Genomic DNA, 21,679 nt, shown 5'->3' with positions numbered 1-21,679 from the left:
TGCGCCACCGTGCCGCCCGCGCTATATAAATGCAAAGAATTATTATCCCGACAGCACCGGGCGTAAGGTAGGATCAAACATTGAAAGAGATGTTGTCAGTGAACTTGGCGTGCGCATTTTTCTGATTCCGGAGTGAAAAAAAAATCCAAAATTAAAAAGTTTAAACACTTAACTCAATTACATCTATAAAATAATTATCATGTTTCTATGTACAGTGCTAGCCATCTATTAATTTTGTTGCAACTATCTGACAGAACTGATTAAGTCTCCTCTCCTGTAAGACACATGACAAGTCTTAAGAGAACAGTGCATGGTGTCCTATATGTTACGATTTTTATTAGTACAGCAGAATAAATTTTTTTCGATGTGATATATTTGTGGAATACATTTTTACATGATAGGTTCTTTCTTTCTTTCTTATTTAAAACGTGTCTTAATTTTAAGCAGAGCATTCATTTGCATTATAATCATCTTGAAACACTTCTGTGCCCGCTGTATTATTTATGTAAATATCAGAATAAACTTAATGCAGTATACAGCTATATGTATTTTTATATATCTTAAATTCTGGTAATTTTATGTTTAAAAATTTTCTCTTTTTTTTTTTTATTTGGCGACCTTTGTATGTGGCATACCTATATACTTTTTGTTTTGTGGAAACTGCAGATATTCTATTCGTTTTGTGTCATTCTAGGAAAGTGATAAATAATGCTTTAACTCAGTTATTTGTTGGATGGCCTTTTGGTGGTCAAAGACAGTTTTGTCCCAGTAGACAACACTGTCACCTCCACCATGTGCTAGGGGAAGATGTGCTGAAACAAATTGCAGGAGAAGTGGGAGGAGAAGGAATCTCTAAAATGTAACAGATGAGAACCAGCCTGAAAGGGGGCATCATAGAGCACACACCCAAATGCATACTCATGCTAGTGCAGTTCACATTTAGCATTATTCCAAACATGTTTTGGAAACTTGGAAAAACAAACAAGGAACACATGCAAAATCTACACAAATGCTGAGGTTGGGAATTTGAATCCACAGGCATGGTGCGGTGAGCATGCTGTACCTACAAGATACACTGATGCAAATAAATTCTTTTTTTATGTGGCAATTTTCATTTTCTGTGAAGACCATCCTATGTATATTCAAAAATACTTAGCCAGGGTAATATTCTTGTCTTCTTAAAATATATATAACTGAAAATTAAAACTCAAGCAAGTAAAGTCTTTCATTCAAAGACACAGTGAATTGGATGTAATGACATTGTTCTATACTTAATGCAAAAAAATATAAAAATAAACTTTTATATAGTGTCACAAATACATTGCTAGTGAAAAGTATTCACCTCCCTTGGACTTTTTCACATTTGATTGTCTTACAGTATGGAAAATGTCATATGGCCTTTGACGTGGTCAGGGTTTGGAACCCAGGATGCTAGATCTTCAAGGCAGCAATGCTAAGTACTTTGTCACAGTGCTGCCCCAAACCTATGCAATATATATTTAAGGAATATTAAAATATATTCAAAAGCCTTAAAGTTAGAGTTTATAAAATGAACTTAAGTGTGACATTGATTCTGTTGACATCATGATCCAAGCAGTATTCAGAAGAACTGTGAATTTCAAACTGTTAATTAGTCCATCCATCTGTATTTTTTAACCTGATCATTCCAATACAGAGTCACTGAGGCCTGGAGCCTGTTTCAGCAGTGTCTGGTACAAGGCAAGAATCAGTCCTGGATGAATATTAATTTGTCACACCGAACACTCCCATATTTACTCTTTCAGGGATAGATTAGAGTTATAAAAATTTGGATGTATTTATGTGTACATAAAAAAATAAGCAGTACAAGCTAGTTAAAAGTATGAAAATATGTGAGTAGCAATCTATTCTACACATTTGTACTTAAATAGTCAGATTTATTTATTTATTCATTTTTTGTAGATTTCCAATTTGGCATATATTTTCATCTTTATGTATTCTTGTACTGTTTGATAAAGCAAAAAGATACCAATTAATATTTTGTTGAAGCCGACTGAGAAAGTTCAATGTGCTGCTTGGATTAATGCACTTATTTATTATTCCAAATACTCTGGTTGGATCCTTCTTCTTTTACAGGTTTTCAGAAGGCTAGTTGATGTTTCTGTAGACAGTGTTCTCCTGTCAATTCAGGCTTTTTACTTTTTCTGTTATTTAGAATGTGGAAAGGGGGTTGTGTGATTCTAGACTTTACTATTCATTGCTACGTTTCTGCTTTGAATTGGTTGAAATAACAAAGCATCAGAACAACATCTTTTTTGGTCTCTTTTGAGCTGTACTGAAGATGTCTGTAACAGAAAAAAAGAGTTTATCTCTGACATTCGGAAGAGAACCTTTGTTCTAGTCAAACGTTATATCTGACTCCATGTTTACTCTGCTGCAAGCTTCAGGAGGCCCTTGCCTTCTCAGGTTACCACACAATTGGGAAAATTAGCAGCAAGCTGCAGGACAGACATGGCTAAGCTTAACGTCTCACAGTCAGAGACTTTGTGAAGACGTTAGCACTTATTTTATATCAGAACTTCATTGTCATAAGAGGCTATACCATGGCACTACAGAACTATGCTTGGTGACACTGAGGATTTTTTTTCACAGTGTATTACTTCAGAATACACATACACTGTCCCTAATTCCAAGTTTTCTGTTAACACTGTATGTGAAGTTAAGAACTATTTATCACTTTGCACAAAGGATTACAACAGAGTGCTTTGCAGTTCCTCTCTGTCTTCATTGGGTAGGGATGAGAATTTGTTGCAAACCCGTACTTGTCTCTGGAATCCTCCCTGGATGCACTGCAGTGCCCCTCATATGATTGATTGGCAGTTCCCAAGGAGCCAGAAGGCCTTGCAAAGCAGCTTGGATTCTGCTTTTATGGAGCATTACTGGAGCCAGGATTTGCTAAGGTCACAGGTCAAAGGGCAAAGGCAGCAGCAGGGCAGATGGCCAGAGGTCTGTATGTGCCTGTAGGATTTCTTCCCTGAGACGCCTTTTTGCTGCAAAAATAACTTTTGTTTCTGCTAGAACAGCAAAGACAAATAAATAAGCTGAAACTATATCCGTAGATATTTGTGCATCTGAGCACAGATCGAGAGCACTTTGTCGTGCAATGCAAAATATGCAGAAGCATTAAGTTTCACTCAAAATTGAGATGTTGATACTATACTAATTTTCCTGTTGTAAAGGGGTTCAAATTGTCTTTCATCTTGCTGTGTGGTTTTAAAGCAGAAGTATGAATAAAAAAATCAGGAAGTGCTAATGAAACAAATATTTTAATTTAAATTATAAAGAGTGTAAACAGAGATTATGTATTCCTGCTACTGGTATGGATTTAACACCAGAGAGAACTTTATATTTTCTTTGATATTGGGATGGGGAGACTTTGTACGAAGTTGCTTAATGCTGCAGTATGATATGTAATGTTGTGTATGTCTTGGAGATAAGTGAGATCAGCTTTGTGATTAGTGACAAAGTGCAGGTCAGAATTAAGTCTTAATATTAACCATGTCAGTTTCTGCTAATGTTTAATTCTCTTGTTAATTATGTTTTGGTAGTTTTTTTTTTTTTTTAACTTTTTGTGTTCATAAGAATTACTTATGACCTCATTGAAATCGCTTAAGCTTTTTTGTTTTTTCTCCATCGCCTCCTGACTCACCAGTATGGAAAAAAAACTCACGTATGATATACCGTTTGATACATGTTAAGGTCTAGTTATGCAAGGCATTGAGCATTTTGGGGGTCCCACACATTTTTTCCATTTAGACCCAAAAAACCCTCATTTTTAGGCCATTTTTGGACCATATTTTGTGTAAGAAGTTGCACCCTTATGATAAAGGTGTCTTGAGCAAAAATGATCAGAAGAACCTGGAAGTTGTGCATGCCACATGAACCAACCTCAGGGGTTCTCCCCCTAATGGGATACCAAGGTCAAAGTTACTGCTTTTAATAAAAAGAACGGTGAACGGTAATACAGGCATACAAAATGTTATTTAGTTTTATTTCTAGGTTGCTGATCATGAGTATGACAATATTTTTGACATTTGACTCTTTACTGGTGGTCCTTGCCCTCAAAGATCCACTTTCTGAAGGTTAAAATTTACACATTTCAAACAGAAGCATGTAGTGTATTGTTTTTGGACCTTTACTAGGAATCTAGACATCTATGAACCTCTATCAGAGTTTGAAAAATAAGACATTTCTGTTATAATCAAGAATACAAGTATTTAGACTTTAAACATTTAAGTTGAAGCACACATTTTATTATTTCTGATATTTGACTATTGTCTATTACTAGTTTATTATGTACTGCTACCTCACGAAGTAAATCATTATATTTCTTATGGACACTTTGAATTATGGAGACTTATGCTCATTCAGACTTTTATTTAGTTTATTTCTGATTATAATTTTTAAAAGATTTGATGCTATATGCATTTGTAAACTGATGTGTTTGAGAATTCGCAACATGCTTTTAAGTGTCATGTAATTAATAGGCATAAACATAGTGTTCATATAATTAATGTCCATTATATATTTAGTGTACTGTTATGACACTGTTCAGACTGACATGTTTTGTTAAACACATCTCTCATGAGCTTAATTAAGAATGTCTCCAAATGCCATGATTCTGTCCATGATCAAGACGGAGCACAGTTGATAAATGTGGTAGATCCTTAAATGATATCTTGTAATAAAGTATCAGTTAATGACTTTATTAAGATAGCACAGGCCTATGGACTTCCTGTAGAAGTCAAGAAGTTGACAGGTATTTTGCTGCAGCCTTTACAGCAATATATTATTTAAGCATATAATAGACTTTAACCTGACACCATCTATATATCTCTATAAGCTGATATACTGTATTATACATTAACTGTTGTCATGGGTGTACTGGCACCTTCACCAAGATGCTTAAAATTCCCTTTCCCTGTCAGGAGGGCATCAATGATGGATACTATGGACGGATGGACCAGGATGATTGATTTTTTTCCCTTTCCTGGTTTAAGAGGCCAAAATAGGGGAAATATAGTGGAATTTGCCACCCAGGACTAAATGTTCTCCCAGTATGCTGGGTGGGAGCATTTGTCTCAGCGAGGTCCAATTTGGACACTCACAGGGCAGTGTGAGAATTTCTGTCGCCATGGGCAGCCCTGTTTGCGTCTGTTAGAGCCACTCTGTCTTAGTGAGGTTCCACTGACACATAAGTGCTTCATGGATGTCATACTGCTGCACATGTACTCCTTGGTCTGGCTTGAAAAAGGACCTCTCCCTCACCCAGGAGGTTGGAGTCAGCAGATGAGAAGACAAAGCTGGGTTGGTAAAGAGAGAAAAATTGTTGTTGTGTTGATTTGATGAAGAAGCCTGTTTGAAGTGTAGCTGTAAGATGTTACATACTTAAACTAGATGTGTGTAGACATATCATGTGCTAATCAAAAAGTATAATTTTAATGTACAACGTTGGTCTACTGCAGTAGTTTGCAAGTACTGCCATGTGACCACTCACCTTTTCCACAGGTTATCAGTTCTCTGATCTGTTATCAGCTGCCTGAATGTGACATTTTCTTAAGTTACTAATTTGGTCCTCTGAACTTTGTGAAAAACAAACAGTAGACCTTGTTTAACTTTTGTGTAAGGTGACAGTTTTGATAGCTGCTTCTGTGTACCAAACCTGTAAACTTTGTAGAAGTACATAATTATTGCTTTTTGTGAGGGATTTGTAAAGCAAGGAGATATAGACCAGCATAAAGACCTCAGGTCAGTGAATTGAAGTCTTTCAGTTAGCATGTGGCTTGGAGTTATGAGGAGCCACTTTGGGAAAAGCCATTACAAGGTGGGAATAGTGGCCAGAGGTACTGGAATTGTTCTGTGCAGTTCATCATGGTAGGAAGTGTTATTTTCTGTTCTCTTTTGGGTGACTGACCATTTATAGTATATAGATATTGAAACCTGAGGGGCATTATAAGCAGGGTATACTTACAAGAATCAGTTCAAGAGAGGAAAATTTCTTATGTGAGTGATGCCAAAATTTATTTTAGTTGGCTCAGTCTAAGGCTTTAAAAAAAGGGTATATAACCAGCTGTTCTGTAGTAACAACTATATGAGCAGGTGGAAATGCCTGAGAATGTGCCACTGATACAGGGGAAAGACTTCAAACTGTTAGGCAAGCAAGGAAGTAAAGACTACTGATAGCAATAAATTATAATATTAAGAAGAAAAACAGACATTTATTGACAGCTCATTATATATTATATATAACACTTTACCAAGAGAGGGATGAAGAGGAAGAGACTGTAAACTGCAATCCCACGATGACTATTGTCAAAGTGATGAATAAATCCTGAGAGCTTCTTCTTTGATGTTAGCAGTGTTATCAGCATTGAGAACCCTGAATTCAAGACCATGCAGCACTCTCTGTGAAATGTGTTTTCCTTCTTAAATTTCAGCAAATGTTGCAATAATGAAGACACTTTAGTTTCCAACTTTCTTTCATTACTCCCCATCCCTGTTGGCTCACTTTGTAAGAAGTTTATGTTTAGTATGGAAAGATTTTTCAAGGGGAACACTTTGATTTATCAACACTTAATGCCGTTCTTAACAATTAATGTGTTAAAGTGCTTAACAAAGAATGAGTTCATCATATTACACAGCAATGAGCAGAACATGAAAATGTTATGTGCAAAAGATTTAAAGCAATCTTTGTGTAATATAAGCATCTTTCACAGCCTGGACTATGTTGATGGGCTTTGTTAGTTTAATGTAGCACCTTTCTTAATGAACACAGTGTTCAAGGGCTTTAGAAAGAAAGCAGTCATTTTCATGTGGTGCCCTTCATAGTGAACACAATGCCAAGACTAATGTCCGAAAACTGCCATTGCCAGTGTTTACATTGTGAAGAACGTTTGCTAAATTACATCACATCAAAGGCCTTTAAAGATAAAGAAAACTCTAAAAAGCTTCACTTATATAAAATATTTACTATTTATCACTATTTCAAAGCATTATGAAACAACCTTTATTTTGCATGTTTTCATATTAAGATTATGTGAAAATACTTTATACAGCAATGGTCATTTTATAGTTATTTTAAGACTGACTGACTAAAAGAAGTACCCTGGTCACCTGGGTATATTTGTATAGTAGCTTACATTGTGTCCATACAGCCCTATGCCCCAACCCCTTTCTTCGATATGCCATACAAGCTGAATTTTAGTTGGTTCAATAGCAATGCACATGCAAATTCTCATGAAGATTGGTTCAGACATTTTGCATGATTGTTGAACAGACAAACAGCTTATGATTTTAATTATATGGGTTTTCGTAGTGAATTGTCATTCATCCGTTATTTTATGTATCACTTTTTTCAAGAGTGCACAATGTCAAGAGGCATTTTCAGAAAACAAGAGTTTAAATTATACAATGTATTTGTTGACATTCAGTATGTTCTAGAGATTTAGGAAGCGCCACATTGTTTATGTAGTGTTTTAATTGAAAGTTTTTTTCTATATCTGCTTTATATGAAGTGCAGTTTTACAAAATAGTCAAGCTTTCTCTTATATAGCTCATTTTGTGTCAAGGAATTTATAAAATGATGTGTTTTACATTGAGAATTTCATGATGAGCACTATTTATTTGGGATTTATAAATCAAACTTACTCATGCACTTTCTATTCACTTTCCTTGTGAAGGGCACAGTTGTAGGACATTGAGTCAAGCAGACAAGGTAATTTTATTCTTCGCATGCATGTCTACTGTAGTTCCTCTCCAGGAATTTCTAGGTGCATCCATCCAGCTTTCCACGATGTTTTCTCCCAGTGGGCCATTTCCTTTTGGAAATCCATGTTTATTTTATGTAGTATTTTTTTGTAGTAAACATTATGACATATAATATCAAATTTTGATGATGTATAATGTAGTGCTTCTCCGGGATTGGTTCCTGCCTTGTGCCCTGTGTTGGCTGGGATTGGCTCCAGCAGACCCCCGTGACCCTGTGTTCGGATTCAGCGGGTTGGAAAATGGATGGATGGATGTAGTGCTTCTGCTTGCTGGTATTTATGAAAGGACTTTTGAAGTGCTTCAATGTTTATATGGTGCCTTTCATGTCAAATACTATACTACATGAAGGGATTCTATACAACAATATTCACAATAAGCCAAAAAGATCAGACTTGCATTACTGAAAATGAAGGATTTCCCAGCTGGGGAACATGGTTTAACCTAGGCTTTGCTTTAGCCACCTTTAACGTTCTTGTCGGTGGTTACTTTCTTTCTTCCTATCTGCCTCTCAACCTTTGGGTAGCTGTTTGCTCAGCCTCTGTCGCTTTACATGTTCTGATTAAGAATATGACCTCAGACAGGAAACGGGAGAGGGTTTTAATGGAGGTCTTTTACTTGTTTCCAAATAAAGATGATTTGTGTGATGAACTACGTTAGGGCCATTAAGTTTGGGTGGGGGGTGTCAGGTTGTAAAGGGGATATAAGGTATTGACCTTTGGCAGTGGGGGGATTAATGCTTCGTTGGTGTCTGTGCATTGTGGTGACTTATCCATCCTTCTTGCTGCATTTCCAAACAACCAATCATATATTTAACCCCAAAAAAGCATAAACTTGAGTTTTTTTAGTGCCCTCTTCAGTTATGTCAGAATAACTTAGGCAACATAATTTCCTGCTCATCATGTTGAAATGTGCTTGCTTTGCCCTCATTTCAGTACCAGACTCGACTCTTTAGTTTTTTGATGTTATTTTCACATATTGCATAGCTGGTTCAAAGTGATTTTTCCCTGCCATCTTGAAATCAAAGTTAACACTATTCTGTATGTGTCACCTGAATTTTAACAATAAAAATCCCTTAAAGCTTTCACCTTTACAAAGCTTAAAAAACATTTTTCTTCAGGCTCTTTACCAGGAGGTAACAAGGCCAAGTGCCATAATCTTTATTGTAACTTTGTCAGACTTAATGTATGTGAATTTATTATTGGGTTTCAGTATACTGTATGGCAAATACAAATCTGTGTTTTGCTGAACCATCATACTGTTTTTTTACCTTCACTCAAAGCCTTGCAGCAACAGGCTCCTCTCACAAATAATAGACTTTGAAATCCTGAGTGAGTAATCACCACATTGGAAATATTTGGATTTGTAAACCGCAAAGTGAATGGTGGTGTCTTATGAAAGCTATGGTCTAAGCAATTAAGCCTTTTAATAACTTATTAGCTTATCACACTTAAGTAATAGCGAATAGGAGAAGAAGGGATTTAGATCACTGAGTTTGTGGCCAATAGGAAGATTTCTTAGTGCTTCTGACACCCTTGACTTGTTCCTTTATCCAGCTGTTTACTTAAGTCATGACCCCCCCCCCCCCCCCCCCCAATTCGTCAAAGGGAAAGAGATCCATCCTCCTCACAAGACAGCTGTTAGCATTTTCAAAGCTCTTAAACTCTGTGAGCCCACCAGGTGTCCAGTTAACCCCCCATGTGGAAGACTGTCTAAATGGCCATAGAAGCTAAGAAATGAAACTTTGTAAGGGGGGTATATCTGAGTGCAGGCCACAGAAGTAATTCAATGATATGTAATGAGGCTCCCAGAAAGAGTTACCAGGGGTAAACTTGACACAAGAGTGTCTGTAGTTTTGTTTCTCTTATTGATACAGTAAGAACACAGAGGTTTGCACATTATTGCTTTCTTAGTACTTACCCACTTACCCAAATGGAAAGAAGATGGATACATGAAAATACATGTGTTGAAATTCATTTAATGAAATTAAAGCTACATCAAGTATTGTGATAACTAGGATCCATGAGAACATGAGAAAAAATAGTGTACAGTAGTTTTAGATCTTACCTATAAGTGAAGGCAACTAGCCACTGTAGGGAGTATGGAAGGAAGGAAGTTTATTAGAGGAAGAGGATTTTGTTTAATTAGATCCAGCACTGAGGATGATTTTTTTTATTTTTAGTTATTAGTTTATTTTTCTTTCACGCTCATGTGAAGTCCCAGATTTTGCACTCTTTTCAATCTGATGCTATATTTCTGTCTTGTTTACTATGTCAATTCCTTTGCAGGGGTGCACCATATAAAAGAAAGACTGTTTGATTTTTCTTCTTTCAAGAACTTGTTATCATTTAAGATGGGTAGCATTTTGCAGTTGTTTTTCCCAGGTTCCATTACCATTTTTGTAACGATATACTTCTTGATTTGTGCCTTAAGTTCACTTTCCTTTAAAATCCAGATGAATGTGTGTGAACTGTGAAGAGATATAAAGGTCTCTGTGTAGTCGTTTCTATTCCAGACTATGGAATAGGTCAGAATTACCCATGTTGTATTTATAATCAATTTTCCTTTCACCTCCATGTAGTCCTTAACAATTGTGTTCATTAAATGGCATGTGTTTCCAAAGTCTTACAACTCCTCAGTATTTGCTACTTCTTTAACCTATAAATATGACCAATTAATTCAATATATCTGTATCTACATACAGTAATTAATTTTAATTAGAGTGGTGCAGATCCCCAAGGAACCTCATTGATGACCTCAGCCCATATGGAGTATTTTCCTGTTAATATGCACTCTTTCTCTCATACTCATTAATTACTGCTTTTGCCAATAGTGTCTAGCACAAGACTTTTTTGTGATACATATCCCATTCTTTTTGATTGTGCAAGTTACATCTGTCACAAATGTTTTTTTTCCACTTCTGTGGCCTTGTAATAAATATCTAGTAGATTTGTATGGTTGGGTCTATCTGTTATTTAGAATATTGTTTTTTAACAAGAAAGACTTATTTCTGAATACTTTTATATAACATGGGTAAGCTATATGGCTTGCTGGGCTATAGTTTATATAAAAAATATTTTGTTCCTTCAGTGGAATGCAATCTCATTAACAACTTTCCAGTCTTCAGGTGTCTTTTTTAATGAGGGATAATTGCTGTAATAGATTTCCTTACAGTTTATATAAGTAATATCTCTTATTTCTTTCAGTAGTACTGGTAATAGGGTCTGTAAGTTTTGTTTATCTTCACACCTAATGCCTGAAGCACACCTTTACTGTTATATTTTTAAAATCCTTTTACTTCTGCCTGAAGCATTGTCTTCATTTCTCTAAATAAAAATGTAACTATTGTAATTACTTTTCTCTTTCCTCTCCTATCCATGTTTATCTTTAGGGTTTTTCAAATTATTTTATTTTAGTCTTTTTCTACCCAAGTAGCTCTGAAAAAATGGTAATTTTCTTTTTTGCTATGTATTAGTATTAAATATAAGGTCACTCCCCCATACTCATACTACCATAATATGATAATGAAATAATGGGTGCAGTGGCACACTGATTAGCAAAGCTCCTAAAGACATAGTGTACATACTAGGTTAAATTGGACTTGTGTAAGTTTATATGAGTATACTCAGAAAAGGACAGATTTCCTATTGTCAAATGGACCCTTCATTTGTACATGATTAAGCTGAGAAAGACTCCAGCCCTCTTACAACTTTGTATTGGAATTAGTGAGTTAGATGAATGGATGATTTTATGAAAGAAAGTAAGTTGGATGTGTAAAAATATCCAGATTTTTCTTTGTCATTTTCCACAATCCTACTATTTTTTGCTGATAAATCCAATAACAATTTTAGATTCTCTTATTAGTCTTTCGATCTAGCCAGCCATCAAAATTATTTGGGAAGATCTGATTAGTAAATTTAGTAATAGGGTATACACACCTGAAGAATGCATTTCTGTTCTTCTTGAGAATTGAATGCCATATAAAAGTAGCAATGTGTAAAGAGGCTATAGATTTAATAAAAAATGTATTTTTGTGCTGTTTTTCACAGTGGTTCAGGCTACTATAGTTTCCTCTGACCTGCAATAGGCATACAGTATTTGCTGATTAACTGACAACTGTAAATTGGCCTGCAGTGAGTCCTACAATTCCTTTTTGTCTGTGTGGATTCTGATAAGAAATGGAGATGGAAAGGCATAAATTTTGCATAAGTTGTTTGTTTCACTCTCATTTGACACCCTCATTGACAACCTCATGCTGAATGTTAGGCTCTACTGGAAAATTGTGAAATGCTGTCACATTAAAATGACAGATGTAAGTTCTGTGGAATGTTATGATTGACAGTTCTTTAGAAATTAAGACAGTTGATTGGACACACCTTGGTGTAAGTAGTGATTGTGATAATAACTATGTCAAGGAGTTTGCCACTTGCAAAAAATACATTTAATTCTTCATTTATAATAGTTTGAAAAATAGCATATCTTCACTGAAGAGACACATTGATGGCTGAGCCATTGTTCCGGACAACTCAGCTGTAAGAAAACGTTTTCCTGTCCAAAACATACTTCAAAGCTTTATAAAGGAAGGATAAGTAAAATGCTACTTAGTTGTCAATGAAAACTGTTTGCATAGATGCTAAATCTTCTGAACATTGTATGGGAATGGAGTTTGTAGTCACTGCATTAGGGCCAGAGTTGATTGACATTGAGTCAGGCTTTCAATGTAACATAATTACTATCGGCTCCAATGGCAGTGTTTAAGAGAGTGATAATATAAGCAGAGCGCATTCATCTCTAGATTTATGATTTGGGGAGAATCTAAGAGAGTAAAATGGGGCTATCACTTTGATTGTATGGACAGGTGACAAGGGCCACAGCAAAGGGAGGAGCAAATGGGATATTCCTTTCATGAGAACTGAATGGTAGACTAAGGGGCAGAGCTGCCCATAGGTGCCTGTAATCACTGACAGCCGTGCTCTTTTATCTTTTGCTTGTGTGAAGTAGGAGATCACAAGCTCTTGCTCATTCTGGAGCAGTAGTAGTTTCAACTTTGGTAATGATTACCTACAGGTCAGTTACATTTATTTTGTAGCATAAGTAGGAGCTAATATGGTGAATGCTGTCTGTCTTAGAATTTATCCATCAAGCCGTTTTCTTTACCTACTTAGTATATATGTTTGCCATATCTTTAAATTAATTAACTCTGTATTGTCATTTTATTTTTAATTCACTTATTCTGTTATGTTGGCTCCCTTAATTGCATCCAAATATTGACAAATAATTAGGAGCAGAGCAGACACCATTGTAAATGACAAATGGTTTAAGGGCAGCAACGATTTCAGTGTTACCTACTTGTGTACTTGTAGTCAAAATAGCTTAAACAACCATAACTTTAAAAAAGAACGAAATATTAGACAGCAGAAAAAATGAATTATTACCTATCAAATACACATTCATTCAATAAAACATTTAGTATAACTAATTTTTGGTTTGATAGAAAAAAATGATTGAAACTGGGAAATAAAAGCTTGCTTAATTAAAGTAAGAGTCTGATTTGGTTAGAAACAAAAGAACTAACATGGACCCCCAGGACTAAACTTGAAAGCACTGTATTACAGGGCCACAGAATGACTGAAACCTGAAAATGCTGCTGCTTGTCTGTACATGACTGTTAAAGCCAATGCATTTGTTATTGTAGCCTAATGATACACTTGTTCTTTGTAATAATTAAATATAAACTGTTCAATTATACTATTGACTGAAACACCACATTTTGAGCAGTATAAATTTTCACTAAAAGAAAACTTTTTATAATCATGAATATGTTTAGCTTCATTTAGCGTCATGGTTCTTAAGTCAATGGTTTGGATCAGTAGAGATTGCAAGTTATTGTATCATGGTATTTGTATTGAGTATTGGCACTGGTATGAGTTATAATACTAGGATTTTCATTGTACCATGATTTTTGCTATTTACTATGTTTTGTATTGAAATTTCTAATACTATTTTGTTGTCCGTGTTTCTCTTCTAACTTGTTGTGCCATGACCAGCTAACTAATCCAATTCCCTCTCACTCGCAGTTTTTTTTTTTTTTTTCTTTCTGGGGAAGCAATATGATATTTTACTAGCAAGATGGCACTTAACGGTTCATATTGTCACAAGTAAACTTGGGCTGTTTGTATTAGTATTTTTATTTCTATTGTAGCATCAGTTTTTGCTATTAGTAATAATAATAATAATAATAATAATAATTTTTTGCATTTATATAGCGCTTTTCTCACTACTCAAAGCGCTCAGCAATTGCAGGTTAAGGGCCTTGCTGAAGGGCCCAACAGAGCAGAGTCCCTGTTGGCATTTACAGGATTTGAACCGGCAACCTTCCGATTGCCAGTGCAGATCCCTAGCCTCAGAGCCACCACTACGCCTAGATTGTAATAGATTGTTGCTCTTAATATAGTATCATTATTGCTAGTAGCAATAGCATTATTACTTTTTGTGTTGTAGAATTAGTATTGTTATTAATAATATAACTGTTATTAGTAGTAATATTTATGTATAAGCAATTTTTATACCAGAATTAAAAGTACTGTTATTAGTGCTGTGGTATTGATGTTTTATAATACTAATAGCATAGCCATTAGTATTACTTCTTTCCATATTAGATAGGACTACAATCATTATTTTAATTTTGACATTTTTAATGGTAATTTATTTAGTGATATCGTTTTTTGGAGGAGTAGTAATGTTATATGTATTTTGCTGTGATATCAGTAGTAATGTTAGTAATTGAATTATTATTTGTATGGTGATAATAATATTGGCATTACTGCAGTTAGTTTTTTAGTGAAAGCATTCATTTAGAAGATATGCATATTAGTGCCGCTGTTTGATGTTGGTATTAGTAACAGTGATATTATTATTATTAAAGGTTGTATTTTTGTAGTAATTATGCTTTTGGTGGGATTAATGCTGTTATAGGTTTGTAATAAAGTGTCATAATAGCAAGGAATTTAACAAAAGTAGTTGTTTTGTAATTTGTGTTTGACTATTAGTTTGGTATATCTAATGGTATTTTTTTGGGGATCAGTGATATATAATAGTTTTTTTCTTTTAAATAATATTGGTAACAGTTTTAGTAGTAATGTGTAACTATTAGAAAGAATGCATGGAGAATAATATTTTTTCTGTCGTTTTTATTAAATCTTAAGATTGTTTTGTTCAGTATTCTTCTCAGTGGATAAGCTTCACAAATTTACAAGTATAACATGAAATGAAAAAAACAGTAAAATTACAAAATAAAATACAACAATGTGTACATACTGTATACATATCCATTTGTCTGCACTGGTAGATACAAATTAATATATTTATATTTTTAGTTCTAGGGTCATACCAGAATTATGGCTGACATTCCTCACACATCATTATTTGATTTGTGAATGTTCGAATTTGTCAAATGAAAGGCCGGTGCCTTCAGGTATTAATAAGTCTATCTAGAGGGGACTAATTCATCCATACTAAGCTTAGTCAGTGAGTCTATTTAATACCAAGACTAACTACTTTTTTTAGGTTGAAGCATATAACACTTATTTATTTGACCATTGATCAGATTTAGGTTTTCTTTTAATTGTAAAGATTTGTATTGATCTTCAGTTTAACAGGCTCAGTGGAATCTCTGTGATTCAGTTTCTAATTGAGTTTGCCATATGTGGTAACAAGTTTGAAAGAAGCAGTTCAGCATTCGGAATATCAGAACATTTAGTGCGTTAAGTGTCAAAAGAAATCATGGTATGCACTATCCTTTAATTCTTTTAGTACCAGGATTGGAATCATCCATTTCCTGTCTCTACAGCTTCATACATATTTGGAGAGCCTGTCTTATTATAGGCATTTGTATCATGATGTAAGTTTTAGTATAGTAACAGACCCAAAAGTTCATTCTTCGTGCATCCCCACTCCCCAACATTAAAGTGAATAATTGTCCTTTGGCTATAAAAGACACTTAAATCTAAATTGCCCTGTAGATATTTTATGTGGCTCTGAAAGGCACAATATAAAATAAATCTGATGACTTATTAACTTTACTGTATATGTGTACACTTACGAACATTTAATCCACAATACAATTTATAAATGGAACATACTAGTTATTGATCTTTGTAATTTGTTAAATGCTCCAAACAAAATTGACTATAGTACAATAAATATATATGGTAACAATTATCCTATAGGCTTTAAGGTATATAACTAAATATTTAGTGCAATATACACTAAACACCAAACATTTAATATTATACATTGGATCAGTCTGTAGGGAACTTTGGCATAGTACCAACCATGAAAGGTGTTGCTAGTGGAACACATTGTTTGCTCCTCCAGTTAAGTACAATTTATTTTTTTGTTTTTGCCATTTTATCATTTTTACACTCCTTTTTTTTTTTTTAAATTTTAGGCATATCTCCTTTTGAAATCCAGCCTGTTTCTGCAGTAGTACAAGAAGGCTCTGTCGCCAGATTTTCCTGCAAGATAAGTGCCAGCCCTTTACCCATTATCACTTGGGAGTTCAATCGTACAATTCTACCGCTGTCCACAGAAAGGTAAAACTATTTTAGTATCCTATTTGAGTTATTTTACAATTACTATTTATATAGCAGTGGTGGTAACAGTGATGCTAAACTAATTGCTAGCACAGGGAACTGGTTTTAACAAGGAGATGACTGTCTGAAGTCAATTATGTAGTTACTTTCTGACATAATCAAAGATGGGTTTCTTGTTCTGTTCATGAAAAGCACATTTTTTTTTAACTGTTTAGCTAGTTAAGGGTACTTAGTGCCATTAGAGTGTATCTAAACTCAAGCCATGAAAATGCAATCACAATTGGGAAGAAACTCACATTCATTAGTTGTTCTTTATTTTTGCCTTTTTTTGTAAATAAATCTCCTATTTTCAGTTATCTGCAATGTCACTCCTAGGGTACTGGGATGGGTAGTCATTTGCACAGGATCAATGTCCATTTAATAACTTAGATGATAATTGGCCATAATTGTGAAATAAGAAAATATTGGAAGTTTTAATGAGAACAAGCAATTTTCCCAACAAAGTTAATCAATTGCTTACATAGATTATTCAAAATAATTTCTGTGTGAGTCTTCTGTGGATATCTTTGGCTACACTGTTAGAACACTTGTTCAGTGTATGCCTCATCAGAATCAGAATATCTTTGTCATTTAAACCTCATGTTCCTCATGAAGTAACAGCTAACATTCACCTTTAGTTACTGTTTTCATAATTTTAAACTTGATCCCTTGTTTGAATAGATTAAATAATCATGCATACATTTTTACTCAGTATGAAACTGTCAATGTTTCTTTATTGCTCATACCCTAGTTCTGTATCTCTTCTCTGGGCCTTTTCTTGGCAACAGAGTCTCATAAGGTACAAACCAGCCCTGAAACGGCCACACAAACATGCTATGCAAGTTAAGCACAACCTTATCTTATCTGACACAAACATCCCATTGTCCTTTTGGAACAATATTAATCCTTATTTTTCTTCTCTTAGTTATCCTCCGCAGAGGTCTTTCATTTACCCTGCCATTTCTTATGACTGATATACTTTTGCCCCATAGTATTCTTTTAAATATGACCAGTTGCTTAGTAGTGTCTACATCTATGAACAGGGAAGCCAAAATGAATATAATTTACAAATTGTCACATTCAGCTTATTTCAATGATAGCAATATTTGGTTTGTTTGTTCAACAGGATAACTGTTTTGCCCAATGGAGTCCTGCAGATTTATGGGGTTCAACAAGGAGATGCTGGAAATTACCGGTGTGTGGCCACAAATATTGCCAACCGGCGGAGAAGCACAGAAGCAACCCTCACTGTTATCCCAGGTACATAGATTGAGTTATTTGGGAGAAAATGTCGGCATGTGGGAGAACACCTTTGTAATGCTGTATGGTTGGCTTAACATTCTTTTTCTGTTATCTTGTTTAATTAATACATTTTTAATTTAGTATGTAGTGATTTCTCAGTAAGCACTACCTGAAAGCACCAAAGCCATTTATATGATATAATTTAATCTTGATCACAGTGTAGAAAAACATATGCTATGAAAACATTTTTATAGATTATTGTATATTGCTTTTTAACATCAGCACAAACAAATAATTGATAATAAATTGGTGCTATTTTCAGTTACATATGCTTTATATCTGCTTTTCTAGCAATTATCATCAAAAAAGGTGGCTGCATAAAGCATTAAGAAAACATGCTGTGATAGGTGGTCTTTAGGTAACATTTTTCCTATTAGGTACAATCACAAAGTTTTCTGCAAAGAAATGGCTATCTTAAGTCAATAATCCATTACATTACCAGACATATTTAGCACATATTATTCCTGGCAATTATAAAACCAGCGTACACGATGTTGAATAACCATATTCAATCAATTTGTTTTAATAATCATATCTGTCGTAACACTTGTGGAAAATAATGCTGCAAAAAAGTTTTAACAACCACATTCATTTAATCACTTCTTACAAAGTGCCTTTCTCATCGCAAACTAACAAAGTGCTGCACGATGCAATTGACCAAAATCTTCAGTCATCTATCTACAGTATTTACTGAAAGCCTCTTAATCAAATATCAGGGAGCAAGAGACTAACATAGGAAAATAGGCTGAAGCCAATCCTGTATTTGGCTCTAGGCCACTGTAGAGCACATTGATCCAAACCTTTATACTTGCTCATATTCTTGGCTACTTTAGAGTCGCCAAGCAAAGTACCATATATACAAATCTTTAGGATGTTTGATGGAAAAACGAGATAAGCATTGGAAAATGTTTAAACTCCACCAAGTCAGTTTGAATTGAAGTTTAGCCTGGAGCTGTGTCAGTCATAAGTTGTATTTCTGTACTAGTACTGTACAAGATGTACAGCAGTCAAAGAAGCCACCATCACAAAGCACATTAACCATTTTCAATAATGTTTATTTTTCTTACTAGTAAAACTTTATATAGCACCCTTCACAATGATCATATACAGTACTCTCATAGAACAATATACAAGGGAGCTCACCTGCTCAGTCAGCCAGTCAGTCTTTAAACAGTATGTCATAATTCACAGGTATGGCAATACATCTCATTCAGCAGATGTGTCCTCTTGTTATTTATGTAGCACCTTCCAAACAATTCCCGTAACCAAAAGGTGCATGTAGCATTCTGGAAACATTTGTTCATACAACTGTATCTTTTATATTAGAAATTATTACAATGCACTCTGTCAAATATTTTTTTGCTAATTTGAGGGGCAGCAGGGGGTGTGGTGGTTATCATTGTGATACTGGGTTTAAATCATGATCTGTTCAATTTCTGGAGGGGTTTAGGGATCATCTGATATGATTTTGTTGGTATCTCTAAAATGGATAAAGTTCAGTGCTTGTTACATGCTTCTCCCAGTTACAGGAGCCATTTTGCCACGAAAGCCCAGCATCATTGCAGGACCACAGAACATCACAGCATCTCTTCATCAAAGTGCTATCTTGGAGTGTGTTGCAATTGGCAACCCAAAGCCCATTGTTTCATGGAGTCGTTTAGGTGAGCTTTTTGTCAGTGTGCAGTTGCTCTGTTAAAAAAGACATTATTTTACACAGAGTATCTTTTATTAACCTATTAAATTGCTTTTCAGGATGGTCAATAGAATGCTACATTGATCACGATATACAACGATATTTTTAAAATGAATAAATTATTATTATATGAATATTTTTATTTTGATTAGCATGTGTAACTGGTTCCTCTGTGCCACACTCTTTATGTTCTGCAGAAGCATTAAACTAAATGAGAGACTTTTGTCTGTCTGTTTTTGTTAAAATAATAGACCACAAGCCAATCGATGTATTCAACACACGTGTTATGGGCAATGGGAACCTGATTATCTCAGATGTGAAACTGGAACATACTGGCATATACGTGTGTAGAGCTACCACTCCTGGGACACGTAATTTCACAGTTGCCATGGCACTGCTTACTGTTCTAGGTATGTTCAGTATGGAAATTTGACCTTCAGCTCTAGAGCCCTTCATTTTCCTACCTGTGGTGTTCTCTCACATCTATTTATTTATTTTTAACAGCTCCTCCAGCTTTCGTTGAATGGCCTGAGAGCTTGACAAGGCCTCGGGCTGGAACAGCACGGTTTGTTTGTCAGGCTGAGGGCATTCCTGCACCAAAGATAACTTGGCTGAAAAATGGTGAAAGGATTCATTCAAATGGCCGTATCAAGATGTACAACAGGTATGTCCTTCTGTAACCATTATGATTAAACAAGGGCAAAAGTTAAGCAACATCTACTTCAAGGCTCACTCAAAAATACTAAATGTATTTGGCACATTTGTTAGAAATTCTTTATTGTAAAATCCTACATATAGGATATTTAAAAATTAATATATAAAGGGAGATTGAATAGCTGGACAGTAAATTAGTTTATAGGATAATGTTCCATTCATCCATTATGAAACTCATTATTTTTTATTCATTATAATTACCATTATGTGGCATTCTGATTCTTAGAAAATATTTATTATAAAAGAAAAACTAGGAATTATCCTGATTCAAGAAAAACATAATAAGTATTGTAATTCACTAAAATGGTACAGTATTTCTTTTGCATGTATAAGAAAATTGTACAGAGATGAAAAAAGTTGCATGATGGGTAGGAAGCTTAAAGAGCTAAAACAGAAGACAAATTCACTAGGAATAACATAAAATGTTTTTGGAATGGACCGTGCATAATTCCTGGAGAAGGGCAATCCAGGGGTCAGGTGCTAGAGTGGAATGTGGACAAAACTAACAAACCAAACCATTTTTGAGTTTTCCTCCCACCACCACATCCAGATTCTTCCAATGGTCAGTCCTCTCACACCATCTCTACTGCATCAACAACTCCTCCTACCATTTCATTTGGCATGACCAGTGATTAGTCCTCCTCTGACCTTCAGCATGGGTTGTCCATAACTGATGACCAAGTGTGAGACAACTAAGGAGGCTAAGGAAAAGCCATGTAACTTGATGAATGTAGTCCTTAAGTACTTAAGATCTGTGCTGTATAACTTTGTATATTCCATTGCTACCTGTTCAATCTGTCACTAAGGCTCTAGAATGTGCTACTGCTATCTGCTATGGAAAACATCCTGTATTGTTCCAGTTCCATATAAGGCAGATGCCCTAACTCCATGACCAGTGGCTCTTATGTCCTTCATCATGAAGACTTTCAAGAGTCTGGTCCTGGATTATGAGACCTTTTTTTATAAAAAAAAACACTTGAACCCTTTGCAGTTTACCTAGTGGACAAAGGTGGAGTTGATGCAATTATGTTCTGCTCCAAAAGGCTTAATTCCATATGGTAGCACTGTATGTTTTTATGTCCCCAATGCCTTCAATACTATCTAACCATCCATTTTAAAAGGTAAGATGAAGGAATATGCAGGGGATGAGCCTAAGGTGCCCTAGATAATGGGCTAACTGACAGACTTCAGTTTATGAGGCTTATGAAGAGTGTCCCTGATGTGGACGTGAGCAACACAGGAATACCACAAGGAACAGTCATGTCACCTCGGATTATAAATATAACACAAGGTCATGCCACTTGCAAAGGTTCTCAGATTATTCTGCACTAATGGGGTGTATTTAACAAAGGAGATGAGACAGAGTACAGAAATCAGGTGGAGAAGACCAAGGAACTTGATATTGACTTTAACTACACCGAAAAGCCTCTATGCCAAGTTATTCAGGGAATGGATATGGAGGTGTTTCACTGCTGCAGATACTTGGGGTTCACATCACTGACAGGCTAGGTAGGTCAAACATAGTGGAATTGTA

The 21,679-nt window shown here is 35.1% G+C and overlaps 1 protein-coding gene across 1 annotated transcript in view; it reads left to right on the top strand.

Moving 5' to 3' along the window:
• The window catches only part of LOC114668121 (protogenin-like), a 111,339-nt gene that overhangs the window by 28,096 nt on the left and 61,564 nt on the right, over positions 1-21,679 (top strand). The window contains exons 3-7 of the mRNA XM_051920490.1: positions 16,253-16,397; positions 17,563-17,696; positions 19,262-19,399; positions 19,683-19,841; positions 19,936-20,095. Coding sequence (XP_051776450.1) covers positions 16,253-16,397; positions 17,563-17,696; positions 19,262-19,399; positions 19,683-19,841; positions 19,936-20,095 — 736 coding nt within the window. The remainder of the gene's footprint in view (positions 1-16,252; positions 16,398-17,562; positions 17,697-19,261; positions 19,400-19,682; positions 19,842-19,935; positions 20,096-21,679) is intronic.

This window comes from Erpetoichthys calabaricus, chromosome 17 (assembly GCF_900747795.2).
Source record: "Erpetoichthys calabaricus chromosome 17, fErpCal1.3, whole genome shotgun sequence".
Lineage (NCBI taxonomy): Eukaryota > Metazoa > Chordata > Cladistia > Polypteriformes > Polypteridae > Erpetoichthys > Erpetoichthys calabaricus.
Note: the sequence above shows the minus strand (reverse complement) of the source record. Positions and strands in the feature narration are given on the sequence as shown.